Below are 24985 nucleotides of genomic sequence, written 5' to 3' on the forward strand. Positions count from 1 at the left end.
AATGAATGATTTCATGCAAGCTCAAGGGAAAACTGCCAGGAGACCAAATAACTCCATAAAAATGACTGGAGTTCAAAACTGTAGGAAGATGAAGGATGGGCTACATTCTTACAATGGAGCTTCAAGAAGGTCCATTATTCACCCATTCATTCATTCAACAGAAATGTGCAGACCCATTATGGCTCAAGCTCTCTTTTAGTCTGCACATGCCTGTGGGAGTAGATCAGCTGTTAGGAACTGGCTGACCTCTACCAAATCTGGTAAGCAAACATCTTTTGTGTAGTCCAGAGTGTTGACCTGCATGTATTGTTTAAATCAACTATGAAGAATAATCTACATACAATAAAATGCACAAATTTTAAGTGAACAATTTCAGAGAGTTTTAATAAGTATAAGCGCTCCAGTAACTTATCATCATCACTCCCAATCAAGAAAAAAAAAAAAAAAATCCTATCACCCCTTATGTCCTCTTGCAGTCAATATCCCCCACCCCAGGCTGGGGTTGTGGCTCAGTGGTAGAATGCTTGCCTAGCATGTGTGAGACACTGGGTTCGAGCCTCAGCACCGCATATAAATAAATAAATGAAATAAAGGTATCATATTCATCTATAGCTAAAAATATTTTTTTAAATATATATATATATCCCCACCCCTAGCCACAAGTAACCACTGATTTAATTTCTATCACTACACATTGGTTTTGTCTATTCTACAACTTCATGTAAATAAAATCATATGGTAAATTCTCTTTTGTGTCTTTCACTCAACACAATTTTGATTCATTCAAAAAAATTCATTCAGAGTATGGCAAGTATCAGTAATTTATTCCCTTTTTTCCCCCAAACAGTAATCCACTGTTTGTTTTTCCAATGTGATGGCATTTTGGTTGTTTCCAATTTTTTGGCTATTATTAATAAAATTGCTATGAACACTTGCATGGCCTCTTTTTGAACATTTAAATTTCCACTTCTCTTGGAAAATAAACCTAGTAGCAGGATTACTGAGCTGTACAGTAAGTATGTATTTAATTTTTTAAGAAATCTTCCAAAGTGGTTGTACCACTTCACATTCCCACCAGCAATATGCACCAACTCCAACTGCTCTATATCCTCACAAATATTTGGAACCATCCACTTATTAAATTTTAGCCATTCTATTGGTTATGAAATGGTATTTCACTGTAGTTTTAATTTTTATTTCACTGGTGACAAATGATTTTTGACATTCATAAGCTGTTGAACAGTCTCACATATATATTCTTCTGAGAAATGTCTATTCAAGTCTTTTAATCATTTTTAATTGGGCTGCTTATCATATTGAGTTTTTGAAGGTCATTTAACATATTCTGGATATATTTATAGTGTATAAATATTTCCTCCCAATCTGTGTCTTGAAGCTTTTTGGTTTCTAACAGTATCTTTTTTGTGGTGGGTTGGTTGGTGTTGAACCTAGGGTCTCAGGTATGCCAGGCAAGCACTCTTCCTCTGGCTACATCCCCAGCCTTCTTTAATAATATTTTTTGATGAACAGAAAGTTTTACTTTAATAAAATCCAATCTTTAAACCTTTAATTTTATGGTCAGTGATTCTTGTGCCCTTTAAAAAGTCTTTTCCTATCCCAAGATCACAAAGATGTTCCTAAAATTTTGTCTACACATTTTATGGTTTAGTTTGTACATTTAGATCTATGAAACATTTCAAATAATTTTTGTTCAATGTGTGAGACAAGGATTAAGATTTTTTTTTTTTTTTTTTTTTTTTTTGTATTGGAATTGAACTTAGGGGCACTTGAGCCACATCCCAGTCTTTTTCTGTATTTTATTTACAGACAGGGTCTAACTGAGTTGCTTAGGGCTTCGCCAAGTTGCTGAGGCTGGCTTTGAACTTGCGATCCTCCTTCCTCAGCCTCCCAAGTGACTGGAAGATTCATTTCTTAATATACATATATCTACAAATATTATTTCCGCAATGTGTGTTGAAAAGATTATCCATTCCCCTGAACTGTTTGGGCTTATTGTTGAGAATCAATTGACCATACATATGTGCACCTATTTCTAGACTCTACTATTCTCCAATGATCAATCCATTTATCTATTTTTATACCAAAATCATACTGTCTTGATTACTGTAGCTTTGTAAAAATTTTCAACCAGGGAGTTTAATTTACCCAAATTTGTTCTTTCTCTTCTAAATTGTTGTGGCTATTCTAGTTTCAATGAGCTTCCATGTGAATTTTAGACTCAGAAAGACAACTTCTATCCAAACACATCTACTGAAATTTTGATTAGGAACACAAAGAATCTTTAGATTACTTAAGAGACTAGGCAGCTTAATAATATTGGGTCTTTGAACTTATTAAAATGGTCTCCACTTATTTAAGTCTTCTTCACATTCTCTCAGCAATGTTGTATGATTCCGATGGCAAAGGGATCATTATTTAAATATTCCATGAAATTCACTGCTTCATTATTTTCACCAAATTTATTCCTAAATATACAAATTTTTAAATTTTAAATTAGTTATCAAAAATTTTAAAGAGGAAATGCACAATGCGTATCCAACCAAGCAGGATATGGTAGCACATGCCTATAATCCCAGGGACTCAGGAAGCTGAGGCAGGAGGATCACAAGTTCAAGGCCAGACTAAACAACTTAGAGAGACCCTAACTTTACCTAACTTGGCAAAACCCTGTCAAGAAAAAAAAAAAAAAAAAATTCCCAGTACCAAAAAATTAAAATAAAAATCACAACCGGGTGCAAAGCATGCACCTATAGTCCCAGTTACTTGGGAGGCTTAAGGCAAGAGGATCACTTAAGTTCAGAAGTTCAAGACCAAGATCAGCCTTGGCAATATAGTTAAGACTCTGTTTCAAAAAAAAAAAAAGATTTTTGGCTTTTCATGAAAAAAATCAGAAGATCAGCAATTCTGGCAATTCTGGGCCTACACTCCCCTATGCCAACAACATAATGACACACAATTAAATTAAAAAAAAAAAAAAAAAGACAATTAGCTGGGCAAGGTGGCTCACACCTGTATTCCCAGCAGCTTAGGAAGCTCAAGCAGAAGGATGGCGAATTCAAAGACAGCCTCAGGAACTTAGCAAGGCCCTATGCAACTCAGTGAAACCCTGTTTCTAAATAAAATATAAAAAGAGCTAGGGATGTGGCTCAGAGGTTGAGCACCCGTGGGTTCAGGTGCCCATACCAAAAAAAATAAAAGGACAGACTCTTTAGATGGAGTTTGTACACTCCAATTTGCCACAGTTCCTATTATCATTCAAATCCTGATCTGGAAACTCTGGACAGTGCAAGGAAGACACAGTGCTTGGGGGAAGAGAAAGGAGCAAGATATTATTAGATCTGCATTTTAAGCTCTTGCTTCCACACAGACAATCAAACTGAGGTGGAAGGAGAGCATAGAAGCAGGGAAACCAATTAAATATTTATTTAAATGGTCCTGAAAGAGCGTGGTGTGGACTAGTAAGGGTGGTTTTAGTGGACAGGATGAGAAGGTAATGAATGAGGCAATACTTATGGAGTAATTATCAATTGAAATTGATATAATGGAAGTGAGAAGGGAGAATATCAAAGATGACCCTTCAAATTTCTGACTTATATGTAAATTTTAGGATGTTTATGAGATATCCAAGTGGAGATGTCAAAGTGACTAGTATTCAAGAAATGAAGGGGGAGAGGGGATGTGGCTCAGTGGCAGAACACTTGCCTAGTATGCATCAGGCCCTGGGTTCAAACCCAGCACCACAAAAAAAAAAAAAAAAAAAAAAAAAAAAAAAAAAAAGAAAAAAAAAAAAAAGAAGAAGGGAGAGGGGAGGGAGAAACAGATTTAGGAATTGTTGGCATATAAATGTTATTTAAAGGGCTGGGGACGTAGCTCAGTTGGTAGAGTGCTTGCCTGTCAAGCACAAGGCCCTGTGTTCAATTCCCAGCACCGCCAAAAAAAAAAAAAAAAAAAAAATGTTATTTAAAGTCACCGGACTGGATGAGATCTCCTAAAGAAAGAGAAAATAAAAGGACTTAAGGCTGAACCTTGAGAAAAATCTCACACTAACAAGCTCAGCTGAAAACCAGCTAGCAAAGAAACAGAATGAAAGGAGAGGGGAAATGAACTAGGAAGAAAAACTAGGAGGAGGAAGAGAAAGAGAAAGAGGAAGAAAAGAACAACAACTAGGAGAACAATGTCACACCAAGTGATCAATTACGTCAGATGCCACCTGACAGGTAAAACAAGAATAAGAATTCAATTCTCAAGGGCTGGGAATGTAAATCAGTGGTAGAATGCCTACCTAGCATGAATGAGGTCCTAGGTTGATCCCCAAACCACAAAATAATAATAATAATAATAATAGTAATAATAATAGTCATTCAGAAAATATTAAATGCCTACTACATGCCAAGCATTATGGCATTGAGAACACAATCATAAACAAAAATTCCATGATAGTGATAATGATTAATGACAGCAAGCAAATGTACGTCAAGTGGTGGTAAGCTCTATGGAGGAAAGTGAAATAGGATAAGAGAAACTGGGAACTGCCAGGGATTGAAGGATAAAATTGTCTTTTTGTTTCTGTTAACTCTCTGATAAGGAAACATCTCAGTAAAGATCTGAAAAAAGTAAGGAAGTAAATCATAAACAGGGTCCAGGAGAGAATTATTTCAGGTAGAAGGAAAAACAAGCACAAAGACCTAGAAGGTCTAAGAACAGCAAGGAAACCAGTGGGGTAGCAGCAGAGTAAGCAAGAGGGAGTATGGTAGATCATGAAACTGACTCTGGCTACCATGCAGAAAATGGATCACAAGAAATCAAGGGCAGAAGCAAGAAAACCAGTTCAAAGGAACCTAATGCAATAATCTAGGCAAGTGATAATAATGATGGTATGATAGTCAGTTGTATGTCAGTTTGATTAATCAATAGTTCCAGTTATTCAATCAAATATTAATGTAAAGTGTCCTGTGAAGGTATTTTGTAATTAATGTTCATAAGCAGTTGACTTTAAGCAATGGAGATTGGCCTAGATAATCTGGATGGGCCTAATTCAATCCGTGAAAGGCCTTAAGAGCAAAACAGGCTTTCCAGAAGAAATTTCACCTGTAGATGGCAACTTCAATTCCTGCCAAGAGTTCCAGCCTGTCCTTTTTGACAACCTACCCTATGAATGTCAGACTTGCTAAGCCAGACTCCACAACCATAAAGCAATTTCTTGTAGTAAATCCCTTAATACATATCTCCTACTAGTTCAGTTTCTCTGGGTGAACCCTACTATACAGATTCTAGTATCTGGAAGTGAGATGCTGTTATAAAAAAATTCTTAAAAATTTCCACAAGTGAACTGGGGAGATAGCTCAGTCGGTAGAGTGCTTGCCTTGTAAGCACAAGGCCCTGGTTCGATCCCCAGCACCGCAAAAAAAAAAAAAAAAATTTTTTTTCCACAAGTGGCTTTGAAATTGGAAATGAAGACTGGAAGAATTTATTTTTAGAACCATGATAGAAAAGCCTAGATTGCCTTAAACAGATTGCTGGTTGGAATATGGACACTGAAGATACTCAGAAGCTAGGCATGGTGACACAAGCCTGTAATCCCAGTGGCTCAGGAGGCTAAAGCAGGAGGATGGTGAATTCAAAGCCAGCCTCAGCAAAAGCAAGGCACTAAACAACTCAGTGAGACTCTGTCTCTAAAATACAAAAAAAAGGCTTGGGGATAAGGCTCAGTGGAATGAGTTCAATCCCTGGTACCAAAAAAAAAAAAAGATGCTCAGAAACCCCAGGGCCAGGTGTCAAGGCCCAGAAGCACCAATAGGGGGGGCCAAAGTCAGGGATGTGAGGTCAGGGAAGCAATCCTAAACCATGTCTCAGTAACCACTTCAAGGGTTCACCAGTCTACATTTCACCCAAGACCAAAGTTGCTTTTGCTGCACCATGGAGATATGTGTGTACAACTATAATATGGAGCTACTGATGAAGAAGGGATATCAAGACCATACACAGATGGGCAGCACAGGCCTGGTAAATGTACTGCATTACTCCAACCTGCTGGCCCTGCTGGGCAATTGTAGCAGCCCCAAGTTCTCAGAGATCTCAGTGCTGATTTGAGGTGATACCCAGGAGAGGAAGAACTTCAAAGACAAGCTGGTTCTGGAGTTCACCTTCACCAAGTCATGTTGACTGTGCCTGTGCACCATTAGAGATAATGATCATTCTGAGGAACCACATACAACTGTATTCCTTCTCCAACAATCCCCGAACACTGTTTGACACCAAGGACAACCCCAATGGGCAGGTTCCATGACTCTGCCCAGTCGGGAGAAGCAACTATTTATGATCAGGATACAAATGCAGAAGTCTGCAACTTACGGACCTGGCAAGCACAAAGCCTGGCACCTCACCTGCTCTGTTCACCATCAATGCACATCAGAATGACATGGTCTGCATGTCCCTGAACCAGTCAGACACCTTAGTAGCCAGTACTTGGTGTGGGAAATTCTCAGTTAATACAGAGCACAAAAGACACTAAAATTAGGAGATTCACTGTTAAGAAAGCACACTGTAGAAAGAAAACTCCGGGTGTGGTTGAACCTTGTTTTTTTAATTTTTATTTTTTTTATTTTATTTTTTTAAGATCTACATGACAGTAGAATATATTGTGACATATCATACATACAAGGAATGTAACTTCCCACTCTTGTGGTTGTACATGATGTGGAGTTACACTGGTCATGTATTCATATATGAACACAGTGTTCATATATGAACACTGTCTTTCCCGTTCCCATCCCTGTTTCCTTCCCTTCATTCCCCTTTGTCTAATCCAATGAACTTCTACTCTCCCACCTTAATATGTGTTAGCATTCACATATCAGAGAGAACATTCAGCCTTTGGTTTTTGGTGACTGGCTTATTTTACTTAGCATGACAGTCTTCAGTTCCATCCATTATCAGCAAATGCCATAATTTCCTTCTTTTTCTTGGATGAGTATGTGTGTACGTACCACATTTTCTTTATCCGTTTATCTGTTGAAGGGCGCCTCTGTTGGTTCCACAGCTTAGCTATATTGTAAATTGAGCTGCTATAAACATTGATGTGGCCATATCACTATAGTATGCTGATTTTAAGTCCTTGGGGTATACGCCAAGGAGTGGGATAACAGGGTCAAATGGTGGTTCCATTCCAAGTTTTCTGAGGAATCTCCATACTGCTTTCCATAGTGGTTGCACCAATTTGCAGTCCCACCAGCAATGTATGAGTGTACCTTTTTCCCCACATCCTAACCAACGTTTATTGTTACTTGCATTCTTGATTATTCTTGATAACTGCCATTCTGACTAGAGTGAGATGAAATCTCAGTGTACTCTTATTTGCATTTCTCTAATTGCTAGAGATGTTGAACATTTTTTCATATATTTGATCGATCATATTTCTTCTTCTGTGAATTATCTTTTCAGTTCCTTTGCCCATTTATGGATTGGGTTATTTGGTTTTTTTGGTGTTAAGTTTTTGAGTTCTTTGTATATCCTGGAGATTAATGTTCTATCTGAGGTGCAGGTGGCAAAGATTTTCTCGCATTCTGTAGGCTCTCTCTTCACATTCTTGATTGTTTCCTTTGCTATGAAGAAGCTTTTTAGAGGCCCAGATTGTGGCTCAGTGGTAGAGCACTTGCCTAGTATGTGTAAGGCACTGGGTTCGAGTCTCAGCACTACATGTAAATAAATAAAATAAAGGCCCATCAACAACTAAAATATATATATATTTTTTTAAAGAAGCTTTTTTTTATACTATCCCATTTATTGATTCTTCATTTTACTTCTTGTGTTTTAAGAGTCTTGCTGAGGAACTGGGTTCCTAAATTGACATGATGGGAGTTATGGGTCTCTTTTTCTTCTAGTAGGTGCAGGGTCTCTGGTCTAATGCCTAGGTCCTTGATCCACTTTGAGTTTTGTGCAGGGTGAGAGGGGTCTAATTTCATTTTGCTACACACGGACAGGACAACTTTTTACTAGTTCTGAAGAGATTAGGTATGTGACTCATGGATGCTAGGAATAGAGATGAGATTATCCAGGAAGGCTCTATGGAGGACCCTTTTATCAATGTTAAGAATTCCTGAGATATACACAGGAAACCCACAAGGTTTCTGAGAATGCTTTGTTAGCAGAAATGCTGCTAGCTTGGATTTAAAAGGTCAGAAAATGAAATAAAGAAAAGCAGAGCTGGGGATGTAGTTCAGTGGTAGGGTACCTGCCTAGCATGGATGAGGCCCTGGGTTCAATCCCTAACCTCTCCAGGGGAAAAAAAAAAAAAAAGAAAGAAAGAAAAGAAAAAGAAAGGTAGTTGGACCACTAAATTTCTACATGCAAGAAACAGACTAAAAAAACTACTCTTTGAACCATGAAAAGAAAGAAAACCGATTTATGCTACAACATAGATGAATTTTGAGGACATTTACATTAAGTGAAATAGCCCAGTCACAAAAGACACTATGTAAATACTTAGTCAAAATCATAGAGATAGACATGGGGCTGGGGTTGTAGCTTAGTGCTAGAGCACTTGCCTAATGCATGTGAGGCATCAATCCTCAGCACAACATAAAAATAAATAAAATAAAGGAATTGTGTTCATCTACAACTATTAAAAAAAAAAAAAAAACATAGAGACAAAGTAGAAGGGTCCAGGAGTTCCCAGGAGGGGAGAATGGCAGCAGGGGAGGTATTGCATAATAAGTATAGTGTTTCAGTTTTGCAAGATAAAAAGAATTCTGGGATGGTGTCGATGATTACACAATAAGAATGTACTTAATATCACCAAACAGTACACTTAAAAATGGCCAACATGGTAAATTTTATGTGTATTTTACCACAATATTTTTAAATTGAGAGGGAAAAAAACCTACTCAGCTGCAAACAAATAGTACCTTTCACAAAAAAGAAAGGATAATCAGAAAGCAGATGACACAGCCACAGACTCAGAGGGCAATCTTAAACCACAGAAAGCCTGGTGGGGTGGCACACACCTATAATCCCAGTGGCTCAGAAGGCTGAGGCAAGAGGATCACAGGTTCAAAGGCAGCCTCAGCAACTTAGCAAGGCCCTAAGCAATGTATAGACCTTGTCTCAAAATAAAAAAATTAAAAGGGTTGTGGATGTGGTTCAGGGATTGAGCACCCTGGGTTCAATCCCTGGTACCAAAAAATTTAAAAATTCTAAAAAAAATAAAATAAAAGTAAAGTGACTTAAACCACAGAGATTGCTTCCGGGCATTGAAACTTAACAATGTTCTCTGCTACATTTTGACCTGCTTGGAGCCAGTAGTCCATTTATTTGCATTTTCTCTTTTTTGAAATGGGAATATTCATAACTATTATACAATGCTTATCCCATCATTATAGTCTGGGAACAGATAACACATGGTTTAGATGATGAGAATTTATATTTTGAAGTTGAGGCTAATTTTTTTTTCGGTATTGGAGATTGAACCCAGTGAGACATATGCTAGGCAACCTTCTATCACTGAGCCATATCCCTACCCCTGGAGCTAATGATATTTAGATGAGATCTTAGACTTGAGCTGATGTTGCAATGGGTTGAGACTTTTAGAGATAGAATGTTAGAATGGGATAAATGTAATTTTACTTGTGAAACTAGAAGTGAATCTTTGGAGGTCAGAGAATATACTATGGTAGCCTGAAAAATGGCCCCCAAAAGTTATCCATATCCTAATCCCTGGAACCTGTGCATTTTACCTTATGCAACAAAAAATAAATTTAAAAGAGGGAGTTTACAGATTTGATTAAGTTAAGGATTTTGAGATGGTGAGATCAGCTTGGTTTATCCAGGTAGGACCTACCTGCAATCATATGGTCTGATAAGAAAAAAAGCCAGTACTCTAACAAAAATAAAGGAGAAATAAATTGGCAAAGAGAGATTTGAAGGTTGAAGTGATGCTACCACAAACCAATGAATGCCAAAAGTCACCATAAGAGGGAAAAGGTAAGGTACAGACTCCCCTCTAAAGTCTCTGGAAGGAATACAGCCCTGGTAACACTGATTTGGGCCCAAAAAACTGATTTCACATGTATGACCTCCAGAATTATAAGAGGATAAATATGTACTGCTTTAAGTCACTACGTATATAATAAATATAACAGCCAAAGGAAAGTAAACTAATACAGATAGCTTGGACAAAGGTGAGTAGGGTGGCGGTGGTAAGAAATGATGAGATAATGGCTATATCCTGAAGACAAAACTAACAGGATGTGCTATTAATTGGATTTTATGAAGTGGGAAAGAAAAAGATGATGACTACAAGGTTCTTGCCTGAGTAACTAGAAGACAAGTTACCATTTCACTAAATGAGAGAAAACTCAGGCTCGGCAACATGTAAGTCTGTGACAACCACAATGGAAACTCTTGATAGACTCTGGAGTGATACCAGATTAGTGTTAGAAAGTCCAAAGTACTGTGTTTTTATCGTTTACTTTGAATACTGTCTGTTGTCTTTCTGGGTGTTATTCATTTGTTCATTGCCCTCACATTTACCTACTCCAATCTTGTACAGACCAAAGTTCCAGTAATAAGTTGGTAAGTTTTCAAGGAACTATAAGCCAAAAAATAAAATAAAATAAAAAATACACTGAGGATACTGTCCTTTAAACTAAGGGAGGACAGGATTAGGAGAGGGGGTTTCACTCACTCAACAAGCACTGACTGAGCACCTACTATGTGCCATGACAGGGACTATGCTGAATGCCAGGAATATGGCAATGAAAATAAAGACATGGTCCCTGGTTTCAAAATGTTTATGGCCAGGCATGGCGGTACATGCCTGCAGTCCCCACAGTTCAGGAGGTTGATTCAGGAGGATCTTAAGGTCACCGCCAGCTTCAGCAACTTAGAGAGGCCCCAAGCAACTTAGTAAGATCCTGTATTGAAATAGAACATTTTTAAAAGGGAGGTTAAGGATGTGGCTCAGTGGTAAATTGCTCCCAGGTTAAACACTAAAACAAAGAAATGAAAACCAAACAGCTTACAAAAAGAAAAACATAAATAATAACACAACTATATAACTAACTATATAATTATACAACTGTGGCTTGTGCTACAAAAGAAATGTTATGGCAGCTATGAAAAATTAACATGGACTAAATGACTATTATGTGCTAAATGCTTTACATGAAACTTTACTTAGCTCTCACAACTATCCTATTAGGAAATGGAGGTTCATAAAGATTAATTCCCTTGCCCAAGATCATAGTCAGTGAATGTCTAGTAGATCTAGGATAAAAAACAAGTAAATTAAACTCCACACCCAATCACTACTATCACTAAACAGTAGGGAAATCTATTATGCTTTCTAAAAACAAAACAGGCACAGTTGCACACACCTGTAATCTTGTTACCTAGATGCCTATGCAGGAGGATCACAAGATTGAGGCCAGCATGGGCAGTTTAATAAAATCCTATCTCAAAATTTAAAAAAACACCCCAATTAGAATGGCAATTATCAAGAATACAAGCAACCACAGGTGTTGGAGAGGATGTGGGGAGAAAGGTACACTCATACATTGCTGGTGGGGCTGCAAATTAGTGCAGCCACTATGGAAAGCAGTGTGGAGATTCCTTAGAAAACTTGGAATGGAACCACCATTTGACCCAGCTATCCCACTCCTTGGCCTATACCCAAAGGACTTAAAATCAGCATACTACAGAGATACAGCCACATCAATGTTCATAGCTGCTCAATTCACAATAGCCAGACTGTGGAACCAACCTAGATGCCCTTCAATTGAGGAATGGATAAAGAATAAAGAAACTGGTATATATATATATATATATATATATATATATATATATATATATATACACAATGGAATATTACTCAGCTATAAAGAATAATAAAATTATGGCATTTGCAGGCAAATGGATGAAACTGGAAAACATCATGCTAAGTGAGATAAGCCAATCTCAAAAAAACAAAGGACGAATGATCTCGCTGATAAGCGGATGATGACACATAATGGGGGGTGGGAGGGGTTAGAGTTAGGGTTAGGGAGGGGGGCAAGAATGGAGGAAGGAAAGACTGTACAGAGGGAAAAGAGGGGTGGGAGGGGTGGGGGGAAGGGAAAAAATAACAGAATGAATCAAACAACATACCCTACCTAAATTTATGATTACATAAATGGTATGCCTTTACTCCATGTACAAACAGAGAAACAACATGTATCCCATTTGTTTACAATAAAAAAAAAAATTAAAAAAAAACAAAACAAAACTTTACGGAACTGGTGGTAGGTAGAGCACCCCTAGGATCAATCCCTAGTAATGCAAAAAAAAAAAAAAAAAATACTCTGAAAAAGTAGGTAAAGAGTACTATGAAGGTTAAGTTTTGAGAGTCCTTGCTCTAGAAAGAGCTTTCTAAGTTTACTTGATGAAGGTGAATTTTGGAGGGTATTCAAAAATCCCTTAACACTCTCCAAATAGAACAAAAGGTTACACTATAATTAACTCAGTTTTATTTAGGCACCCAACAGGTTATCAGACATGTTGAAAATAAAATCTCATGAATCAGCTTTCAGGTAAAGGTCTAAAAAAAAAAAGTCAATCACGCTACAGTTTCTGATTTAAGAAAATCATTAATCATCTGACTCAACAAATGTAAAGATTCATAATAGATATCACAAAATGAACCATATCATCCTATGAACTTCTACTGAGTAAATGAAATCTTCAGATTTATTTCATTTCTTTTTTTTTTTTTTTTTTAGCAATGGAATTTTTTTATTTTTTTAAGCTGCGGATGGACACATACCTTTATTTTATTTACTTTTGTGTGGCGCTGAGGATCAAACCCAGTGCCTCACACACACTAGGCAAGCATTCTACCACTGAGCCACAACCCCAGTTTCATTTCAAAATGATTTTATTATGTTACTGGCTCGCTATTCCCATTCCAGGTCCCCCCTCCCTCTACCCACCAAAAAATAAAAAAAGTCAGACAGAAGGAAATAGCAAAACAAGACAATGTGAAATAGATCACTAAATCTATAAAATAAATCGGTCAGGCACAGTGGCACACACCTGAGGCTGAGGCAGAAAGATCACAAATTCGAGGCCAGACTAGGTAATTTAGCAAACCCCTGTCTCAAAATAAAAAAGGGCTAGGGGTATGGCTCAGTGGTAAACCACTTGCCTTATATGCACCCTCAGTACCTAAAAGAAAAACAAAGAAAGAAAAAAGAAAAAGAAAAAGAGAACATCACTGCCTTTCAATGCCATGCGTATATGAACTTGGAATGTTAAAGAGTGAAAGGCTCCAGTATGGAAGCAAGTTATTTCTTTTCAGAAAAACTGATTATCATCTATACCAAGGATAGGAAAGAAAATAACACTTACTTTTAATTTCCAAGTTCTTTTTCTCCACATCTCTACCTTTTTGTGTGTGTGGCAGGGGTGGTGCTGGGGATTGAACTCAGGGGCATGTTGCAACTACACCAACCAACTTTTTTATTTTTTATACTGAGACAGGGCTTGCTAAATTGCCAAGGCTAGCCTCAAACTTGGGATTCTCCTGCCTCCAGAGTAGCTGATTACAGGCATGCACCACCTGGCCCAGCCCACCTCTAGCTCTTAAAGGAAATACAACAAACACACACAACGAACTCAAAAAAAGTTCAGGGGGCTGGGAATGTTGCTTGGTGATGGAAGGCATGCCTAGCATGTGCAAGATCCTGACACGAAAAATACAAAACTGGGCTGGGGTTGTGGCTCAGTGGCAGAGCGCTTGCCTAGCATGTGCAAGGCACTGGGTTCGATTCTCAGCACCACATATAAACGAATAAGTAAATAAAATAAAGGTCCACTGCCAACTAAAAATATTAAAAAAAAAAAAAAAAAAATACAAAACTAAGTAGAAAGATAAATCCAAAACTTCAACCATGATAACACCACACTCACAGGAAAAGGTAATATCATGAGAAAAACAACTTTGCAAGTTCCTATAAATTTTGTGATACTGAAAATCTGTACAAATTAAACAAAAGAGATCTTGGCATTGCTTACACCATTTACAATTAAAAATATAATTGAAATGCTGACTAAAAATCTGGACATTATAGTATGCCCTTATTTGGGAAGTATTTACTGAGCAATTTAAGATGTGGTCACTCACTATTAAGTTTTCTATTTCAGGAATAGCAACAAAATACATAAGGAATATTACAAAGAATATTTCAAAAGCTCTAACACCTGATTATTACCACAAAGAATTTTCACCATGACTGATATTTCCATTCACTATGCAGACGACTTTGAATAAAACACAGACATTTACTGGAGGCAAAAGTTAAGCACCTCAGACACATTATAGGGTACCAGATCATTTAATTCACATAGATAAGAATTCAAATCCTGTGATCTTTCTAAATTAGTTCCTCTCCAAGCTTCTCAGTCCTCATCTACACAATGGTGGTGGCATGAGGATTAATGCAGCAGGCACAATTACTATCATAAAGAAGATGCCACTGTTACTTCCCTTTACTTTGCACCACAATCCTTACAACCACCTCAAGTTGTAAGAATTATCAATTCCATTTTACAGAGGAAGAAACTGAATCACAAGTTTGAGTAGTGAGCTTATGGCTGCAGGCTGGCACATCCCCTCATCTGTTCTTGCTCTTAATTTTGACACCTAACCTTACTGGTTTTTTTACTCTCTCACACTAAGGAGTTTAGGATTTATTTTTTCAATTATATTTTGTGTGTGTGGTACTAGGGATTGAACACAGGGGTGCTCTACTACTGAGATATACACTCAAACCTTTTTATTTTGACATGATCTCACTAAATTGCTTAGGGCCTCACCTAACTGTTGAGGCCTTGAACTTGTGATTCTCCTGCCTCAGCCTCCTTAGTCACCAGTATTACAGGTGGGTACCACCACCCTCAGCTTAAATTATACTTTAAATGTTTACATGGGAGCAAAGATTTTCAAAGACAGAGTCACCCATAATTTCCACTAACAATTTCAGGGGACAAAAACCTACAAATATCCCACCTATCTTCAAATTTGGTAACAAATGGAGACTATATTCCAAAATTTCAAAATGGACTATCCAAATTACTCATTATCAGCTGTCATTTAAAAAGGGAATGATTTCTGAATGCATATTATTAAGAGTGAGTGGGAAGCCATTGAACTGGATACATCACAAAAATAAAAACATGGTATCTGAAGAAACAAAAAAGGAAGTTTGACAACACTCCTCCAAGTATTTACAGATCCTTCTATCACTGCAATCTGAGCCGGTCTTAAACACCAGGTGAGGAAGTGGCCCAGACTCAGTCCCTAGATTACCATGGAACCTCAAACCATTTTATTTCTCTGTGCCTCTATCCAACAAATGAGAGTTCAACTTCAGTGACTGAACTGCACAACTGAAGGCAATTTAAGCCATGAGATCTGCTCAAGACATCCTTGGCAGATCAACCAACCTGCTTTAATAGCCACGGGGACACCAAACTCAATCATCTTCTCTCTTTAGATGTGATATATTGTCAGTATATTTAAGAATCTCTTCAGTTTTTAAGTAAATAGAATCCATGTGTTTCTGTTGTACAAAATCGGAAACTTAAGACTTTAGAAAAGTCAATCCATTTCTATTCCAAGGGCCATTTCCTTTCATCCTGAAGTAACCTGAAAGGACTAACACCTCTAAAGAGTTTGCCCAAACTGATAGGGTTTTACACAATGTCTTTTCCACTCCTGTACTTCTATAGTCCAGATTTAGAGCTTCTCATAATTTAACTTTCTCATAATTTAACTTTCGTATCTTTTAAATTCCCTCCAGGAGATTTACTGTTCCTCAATCCGGTCACACGGGTTCTCATTCTACATATTTTTAGTTTGGGTTCTGATTCCACCCTTAAGCATTTTTGAAGCACAAGCACCTTAAGTACTGCTGCTAGTTAGACCCACTCTACAGACAGAAGACACAGTAACTCAAAGACAGACAGAGGGTAACCTTACCTCCTTGGATCTTTTTTTTTCTGGAGTTGAGCTAAATAAGGTCACCAGTTCACTCTACTTTGCAAAATCAAAATTATCTAGACTAGATACTTAAACTGGAAAAACACGCTGAAGCAGCAGTGGTTGACATTTAAATGCCTCTTTCTGAATACTACATTCATTTATTTCCCAACTCCAAGCCCATTACCCATGGTCAGTTCTATGCTACTGCCAAAAACCAATAACCATGGATCATGATAATGCCTAATGACAGGCATGTAAAGTTGTTCCAAGGATTTTGTATTTTTTAAATTTATCTAACCCTCATCATAGCAATATAAAGCAACACCATTATTTTACCCATTTTACAGTGAGTCACAGAGAAGACAAAATAAGAGTATCACAGTCACATAGATCGAGATAACACAGCCAAAAGAGAAGCCAAGATCCCAATTCTAGACTGACTCCAGTATTTATAACCATAACTATTTGTCTATTTTTTATCACTCTGATAATGTATCATTTCCTTTTTTTTTTTTTTTTTTTTTTTTTTTTTTTTGTGGTGCTGGGGATTGTGCTTGCAAGGACCTTGTGCTTGCAAGGCAAGCACTCTACCAACTGAGCTATATCCCCAGCCCCATTTTCTTTAATATCAGAATAATGATTCTACTCTCAACTTACACAAAGAGCTCAAGTATTTGTCCTTAGTATCAATGTTAGCCTAGATTAATTAAAATACTTCATGTGCATGCACAGGGCCCTGGGTTCCAACCTCAGCACCATAAAAAATAATACTAATTCATGTAGCACAATTCAGTCCCTACTTCCACATATTAGCCTGCCTACCATGTGGAAGACACACAGGAAACATACAACAAATATTTATAAGTATCTAAAGAATTAGATCTTTTCCACCTCCCTCATCCCACCAAAAGCAATCTTTCCCTCCTGTAATCTCTCCTTCCCGCCACCAAATCACTTTGTATCTTCTTCCAACATTTATTTTCTATTTTACTCATTTTTTTTCTTTTGGACAGGCTTTTTTTTTTTAGTTGTAAATGGACACAATACCTTTAATTTTTGTGTGTGGTACTGAGGATAGAACCCAGTGCCTCACACATGCTAAGCAAACACTCTACCACTGCAGTTGTAACCACAGCCCCTTGACAGTCTTTTAATATGAATTGTTTAATTTCAAACAGGAAAACCATCAGAGGTGGTGAACTATCAGGAAAATGTTCTAGAGCACAGCACAAATCAAAGGTAATACTCACCAGCACCTCACCTGGGACTAACAGACAATGTGGGCAACACACAGTAGAAGGAAACCAACCTCATGTAAAAGGCAAGTGGGGAGGAGGAGCCACGGCGTTTGCTGCCCCTCTAGCAGGGTCACTGTGGTGTGCTATGGACAAACCTCCAAAATGGCCCTCAATGAACCTCACTTTCTGACATTCACTTCTTGAGTTCTCCCTTCCTTCCTACAATGTGTGGCCAACAGAATACTGGAAAAATGATAATATATAACTTCTGAAGCTAGTTCATAAAAAGCAATGCAGCTTGGTCTCTTGGATTACTTACTCTGGGGGAAGCCAGGATCCACGCCATGAGGGCCTTCAAATAGCTCTGTGAAGAGGCCCACATAGAGAGGAACCAAAATCTCCCGCCACCAGCACACCAACCTGCCAGGCATGAGTAGCCACACTGCAAGAGGACCTACCAGCCTCAGGTTAAGCTTCAGACAACTATGATACCAGGTAACAAAGTACTATGATCTCTTGAGAGATGAAGCCTTAACCACTCAACCAAAGTGCTACCGAATTTGACTCTCAGAAACTGTGAGGGACAATAAATATTTATTGCTATTTTAAACACTAACTTTTGAGATAATATGTTACATAGCAACAGAATATAGCCATTCTCCAAAACTGTAAACCCCTTGAGAGCAGAGACCATTTCCTTGATTTTCAAAACTCCATTAAGAGGCTGGAGTTCTGTGGTGGCACACTTGCCTAACATGTACCAGGCCGCAAGTCCAATTTCCATCATCAAAAGGAAAACAAAAGCAAAAAAACCCTCCTTAGGCCTTGACTTAAATGCTGCCCATTTTGCTAAACTGCATCTGTGGGCCATTCCCTTAGCTCAAGGTTTCTTTTCTTCCAACATGTATCCATTTATAAACTACTCTCCATACTCACCTAAGCACACCACTTCATCTACAGTTAATCAACGTCCTCCTTTTTCAAAGACCTTCTAAAATACAACCTCCTGATCAAAGTCTTTTCTCAGCATGAGATGAAATGTACCATGAGATGAAAAGTCCATCGGTTCCAAGCATATATTTCTCATATATACACACACACATACACACACACACACACATATATAAGTTTTTTTTTTTTTGGTTTTTTTTTTTTTTTTTTTTGGTACCAGGGATTGAACCCAGGGGCACTTAACCACTGAGCCACATCTCCAGATCTCCAGCCCTTTTATTTTTTATTTTGAGACAGGGTCTCACTAAGTTGCTGAGGCTGGCCTCAAACTTGCTTTCCGTTTGCCATGGTCTCCCAAGTTACTGGGATTACACGCATGCACCACCACCCCCAGTTCATGGTTATTTTATATTCAACAAATATTTATTAAGCACCTATTATATCCAAAAATGAGCCTGGGAGTTTCAGATTAGTCTAAGCAACATTCTTTTCTTTTTCTTTCTTTTTTTTTTTTTTTTGGGCGGGGGGGGGGGGGGTCTTCCTCTATGACCAAGATTAGGTTTAAACTCAAAGATTCTCCTGCCTCAGGCTCCCTGAGAGTAGCAGGCTATAGGCATGTGCTATGACATCCAACTCAGACTGAGCAACATATTGAGGCCCAGTTACTTAACAAAAGAAAAGAATATCCTTGCTCTTGGGAAACTTGCAATTTTGTTTTGTTGTTGTTTTTTAAGACAGGGTTTCATTAAGTTGCTGAAGCTGACTTTGATATTGTGATCCCCTGCCTCAGCCTCAGCCTCCTGGAGCCACTGGAATTATAGGCATGTGCCACTGCACCAGGCTTAGTATAAATTCTTCCTATAGTATTCTAAATGTAACATAACAATCTGTATTAATACAATTTCAAGATTCTAATTTTCCTCTTATAAATTAATTAGCCACATGTCTATAAAACCTTTTTTGGGGGTTACACATATACATAAGCTGCAGTTGCAAGGAAAAAGTCTATATCTATTTAACAAACTTTGAAAAGTGCCCCATTTAGAATCTGTTGTGTATCAATATCCTCCACTTCCAATAAATGTGCCCACAGGTCACACTTTTTAGGAAATACCACCATATTTATAAGTATAAAATACCATAAAAGACAATTATTATACATGCCTTAGTGATTCTAAATCAAACAGAAAACATTTATTTTGCAAAAAGTAATATGTAACAGATGTAGTAAAATGATATTAGAACATGAGTAGAACTTTCTGACCTCTTTTATATTTACTTTCACAATGCACTGTTCAAAGGGACAATGCCAGGCACAGGAGGCTGTTAGGTAGGAGGACTGCAAGTTCAAGGTCAGCTTGGGCAACCTAACAAGACTCTGTCTCAATATGAAAATTTTAAAAGGACTGGGAATATAGCTCAGTGACAGAGTGCTTGCCTTGCTTGTGTAAGGCCCTACACTTTTAGGTCAGAGATTCAAAACCTGGCTGTCACTGTGTAATGCTGGTTGAGTTATTTAACTACTCCTAGGCTATTTCCCTATCCTAAAATAGAGATAAAATCAATCTTATGGAATTTCTGTGATGATTAAAAATACATTAAAAGCTTTACCTACTAATTGTTACAGTGGGCATCAAGAAATGCTGTTTTCCTTCCCCTTCCCCCAGGGTTATAACTGCTATCGGATTTGTCAAGAACCTTTCCAAGCTTAGTTACTTATATTTGGAAGGGTTTTCGTCTCCCTCATCTGAGTTAAGACTCAGCTCCATATTCTCTATGAAGCCTTCCTACATGCCCAAAGAAAAAAATTCCCTTGAATCTCTCCTACAATTTTGGGTTTGCACCTAGACTTTATTTGTTTGTTACAATCTCCTATTAAACTGTGAGCCCTTCTTGAGCAGGGTTCATATCTCACCTATCTTGATAATCCCAGCTTAGAAAAACACCTGGCACATTACAGGTCTACAACAAAAGTTTGCAGAATGAATAAATAAAGTCATTATTTAAGAAGTACCTGTAATTACTCCTGGGTGACCCAAACTTTATGGTTTTGCCCTTTATGGGCTAAGATGCTCTTTTATACTGTTTTAATCTCTCCCTCATAGCATTTGGCAGAGAACTAAGGACGTGGAAAGTGTGCAATAAATACTTTTGGATGATGGGATACATCTTCCATCTCTCATGATTTAACTAAATAAAGGATACACCCTAACCTAGGCACATGTTACACTGTAACATCAGACTCAGGAAGCTGAGGAAGGAGGATCCCCAATTTGAGGCCAGCCTTAGCAACTTATCAAGGCCCTCAGCAACTTAGCAAGACCATGGCTCAAATATAAAAAATAAAAGAGACGGGGGATGTAGCTCAATGGTAGAGCACCCCTGTGTATCTATTGGATGTGACTTTGAGAAGCCCTTTTACACAGGGGCTCCTTACTGGGGAATGATATTGGTCAAATTATGTTATATTGTGTGCACATAAGAATATGTAACAATCAATCTCACCATTATGTACAACTATAATGCACTGATAAAAAAAATTAATTAAAAAATAATAAACAGGGACTCTTCTTTAACAGTGTTAACAAAGAACTGAAGCAAACACTACTACTAGACTCCAGACATTTTTCTTTTTTTTAAATATTTTTAATATTTTTTAGTTGTTGATGGACCTTTATTTTATTTATTTATATGTGGTGCTGAGAATCGAACTCAGTGCCCCACACATTTCAGACAAGCGCTCTACCACTGAGGGGCAACCTCAGCCCCTCCAGACACTTTTTCATTGCCTGTGTTTTGTTGTTGTTGTTTGATTTGGTTATGGAGGAAGGGGATTACTGGGGAGCTTTACCACTGAGCTACATCCCCAGTCCTTTATATTTTTTTTATTTTTAGACAAGGTCTAGCTAAGCAGCTGAGGGCCTCACTAAATTGCTGAAGGTAGCCCTGAACTTGAGATCATCCTGCCTCAGCTGGGATTACAGGCATGCACCACCACACCACCTCACCCAGCTCCTTGCTTGTTTTTTGAAGAAAGCAATAATAGTTTGCTTCTTTTTATTTCATTAAGAAATTAAATATTGCTGGTAATCCCAGCAAATTGGGAGGCTGAAGGAGAAGGATCCTGAGTTCAAAGACAGCCTCAGCAATTTAGCAAGGCCCTAAGTAACTTAGCAGAACCCTGTCTCTAAATAAAATATAAAAAGGGACTGCAGATGTGGCTAAGTAACCCTGGGCTCAATACCCAGTACCAAAAAAAAAAGAAAAAAAAAGAAAGGAAAGAAACTAAGTATCACAAAGTTCTTTGATTTACTATGAAAAATGCAAACATTAAGGGAAATTAATTTCATAACTTTCGTCAAAGGTTCCCCACCCTGCAGTCATGGGGCTGTGGGCCAGCTGGCTGTACCACCTCACCCCTGGGATGCAGCTGCTTTTCAATAGTAAAACTGTTTAAGTGAAAGTGGGATTTTATTTGTGGGGGGGGCTTCTAAAATAAAACACTTCAGCTGAACTTTCTTACTAAAAATAAAGCTTTGGCTTCTTGTAGAAAAGATCTTAAGACTTAAAAACACTGGCAACCTGGGGACATTCCGGACATCTTATGGGTTTAAAAATATGTAAAAACAAATGAGTTGTGGGTGTGATTTCATTATTATATTTAACTGACGTATTTCACATTCCTGTATACACATACTTCATGCCAAGTATAGGTTAGCAAGTTGTGAACTGTCCATTGAACTGCCCTTTCGTTATATGTCACATGCAGGGAGAAAACGAGAAATCCTAAGAAGGCCTGGTTGAGCTAGCGCTTAAATACACCCTGGGGCCTATTAGTCTTTCTCAACATCACAACAGCGAACATTTCTTGGGACCTTACTATGTGTCAAGGACTGTGTCGAGCATTTTATGTGAATTCTTTCATTTAATACTTAGAACAACCTTATGTGATAGGTACTATTATCATCCCCATATTTCAGATGAGAAAACTGAGACTTAAGATTACATGAGCAGCAAATAACAGATCTGGAAGGCTCAACTGCGAGATCCAGCCCTAGCCACTATATAGAGTCCCAGTGATTTCTCACGGTAAGGGGCGGGGGTCCTGGCAAGGGGCGATCAAAGTGTCCCAACAGACCAACGTCCTAGAGACAAGACTCTTCTTGGCCGTCAAATTTCAAATCTGCACTGAGCTCTGTGAAACTGGCGGTGTTCAGGCTGCTACACAGGCTTCAAGTTCAGGTGAGCCTCCTTGCCTGGGAAGCTTGAGGACTGCATGGGGATCCTGAGGATTTGCACAAGATCCAGGAGAAAGCGCCCTACACGCTGTCGCTGCAGTTAAAACACACCCAGGGCGCAGCGAGGGCGGGAACCTCCGCGCCTCCCCACCCAGCGCAGCCGGGCCAGACGGTGCACAGGTGCACTGCCGCGCCCGACTGCCCAGGCCGGGTGACCCCGCCTCGGCGACCCGGGCCCCGAGGGGTGGGGACGGGGGCGGGGAGACAGGAGGGGGGCGGGGGCCGGGGAGGCGAGACCCGCCGGGCCCGGGTCCCCGGGCGCGCGCGCGCGGCGGGGTCGCGAGGAGAAAGGATGCGCGGGGCGGGGCCGCGGTGGGGGAGGGGTCCCCTGCCCCGACTCTCACTCACCGCCGCGCTCTCCTCCCGGCCCGGGATCCGCGGCTCGCCCCGCTCCGGCGCCAGCCGCTCGCGTTTCCTCCAGAGGCTCAACGTCCAGTCAGGGTACGTGGAGCTGAGAGAAGTCTGCGCGAGCAGAGGGCGTGTAGCGAGTGGAACCGAGGGAGCGGGGAGGGTGGGACCGTCGCTCCCGCCGCCGCCTGAGCCACCACAGACACGGCCGCCGCCGGCTCCCTCAGCCACGGAAGCTGCGGGCCCTCCCACCACACCCGCCTCTCGCCCCGCCCTCCGGAGGAGTGACAGCGGCACCGGCCAATCAGAAACCTTGTTGAGGCCGAGCTTGGCGGACTGGGGGGGCATTCGGAGAAGGAAGGAGAACCAGGAAGGCGGGGACGGCGGCGCGACTTCCTGTGACTGACAGCTTGGCGCTGCCAATGGGCACTGGGGAGATGACCTCATCGCTGAGGGTAGTCTGGAACTGGTGGAGCCGTGGCGAAGAGATGGGAGGAGATCGACGACGAACTGGAGGCAGGGCGCTCGGCCTTAAAGAGGCCGCAGCCCATTGGTCACCCTGTCAAGGAAAGGGCGGCGGACCCGGCTGGACCGCGGAGCTGCCCAGGAGTCAGTGCCCAGCCGCCAGCTCTTACTGCAGTAATGCTCCAAACCCCGTACCGATCCTTTTCCGAGCCTTAGGGCCCCCGCCTGGGGCTCCTAAATCGATTATTTCACTCACTCTTTGCAGAAGGGGACAATAAATTTCGCTCTGGCTTGGAGCCCTGCATTCCCGTTACGCCCCCGCCCCACCGAGGCCCGCCGCCTTGTTTCTGATTCCGTTTCCCCAACGGTAAAAGGAAGACTTTGACACCTACCCGCCTAAAGTGTTGAGATCATCAATAGTGAAAGTGCCTTGGGCCTGGGGAAGGAAAAGGATTGGCTGCACCCCAGAGCTCAAATCGGGAGACTCCCGGAAGACAGTCAGCAAAGGGAAGACCGCACTAGATGTCTCCCGGCCACACTTGCAACTCTAAATTTCTAAAATGCTGAAGCGTAGCAAAGGGATAAGGGTGGGGGGCATAGAGACCATACACTTAGAAAGTCCTGGACCAAAACTTCAACAAGGAGAAAGAATACAGGCTAAAGGAGAGAGAGAAACAAGCAGAGCCCGCTGCGGTTAAGAGCCACCGAGGAGGCAGGCCCCTTTGCAGCACGCAGCCCCACCACCCCAAATCCGGCAGCAATAGGAAGAAGCCCTGAAAAGGAGAAACAACTACACCTTGATGGGGCAGAAAAGAGAGGGAAGCGCTTCCCCAAAGGTTTCCTGGGGATTGGGTCACCAGACAGAGTAGGGGGAAGGATGAACACAGCTAGAGGAGGAAGGGAGAAGGTGCATTTTTCTTGGTTTGGGAAGGATCCATGTGAAGGCAGAGGGACAAGAAAGGGGCAACTGATGTTACATTCCAAAATAAATTATTTCGTCGATCCCTTCCCTCACACACACAAAGGTCTCCCAGAACTGCCACTGATGTAAGTCGGTTGGGGAAAGAGCGCTGCTCTATCCAACAACTGTGGAAATCAAGGTGGTTTGGGTATTCCCAATTACTCATAGGAAAGGCAACTTCAAGTGCAGTAACACCCCCTGGTCACTGAATCTTGGAGGTAGGTGTGATTGTGTCCGCCTTAGTCACACACCTTCCCCCAAAGCAAATATCCTAACACAACAGCCCTGATAAAATGATTTCTTCAACAAATATAATCCTGAGTAAGAATCTGAGTAAAAATCTGAGGGGAAGACACTGCCCTGGGGTTACTCACATCAAACTGGTGGAAGTTCAGGCACATACTTAGGTGACTCCAACACTTGATCATGTATACCCCTAATGTCATGACTAACAAAGGATGCAGAAGGGAACCTCAGAGGAGAAAGTACTGCTGGTTGGAATTGTTGGGGTAGGGCAGATTTCCCCCAGACAAGACCAGGGTGGGGCATTCTGAATATCATCCACCCAGACACAGTTCTTCTGAAAAAGTCAAGAAGGAAGCACAAGTATACCTTATTAGTCATGGAAAGAGAGATCTGCCCATTCACCACAGAGACTGCAAGGCAAGCTTCCCAGGCATTGCAAGCT

At 40.0% G+C, this 24985-nt stretch overlaps 1 protein-coding gene across 1 annotated transcript in view; it reads right to left on the minus strand.

Annotated features, from left to right (window-relative positions):
- Positions 1 to 24027, minus strand: part of MRTFA (myocardin related transcription factor A) — a 181037-nt gene extending 157010 nt beyond the window's left edge. The window contains 1 exon segment of the mRNA XM_079140783.1: positions 22872 to 24027. Coding sequence (XP_078996909.1) covers positions 22872 to 23318 — 447 coding nt within the window. The 5' untranslated portion in view covers positions 23319 to 24027.
- Between the last annotated feature and the right edge of the window lie 958 nt (positions 24028 to 24985).

The sequence above is a fragment of the Sciurus vulgaris genome, assembly GCF_902686455.1.
Source record: "Sciurus vulgaris genome assembly, chromosome: 5".
NCBI classification, from domain to species: domain Eukaryota; kingdom Metazoa; phylum Chordata; class Mammalia; order Rodentia; family Sciuridae; genus Sciurus; species Sciurus vulgaris.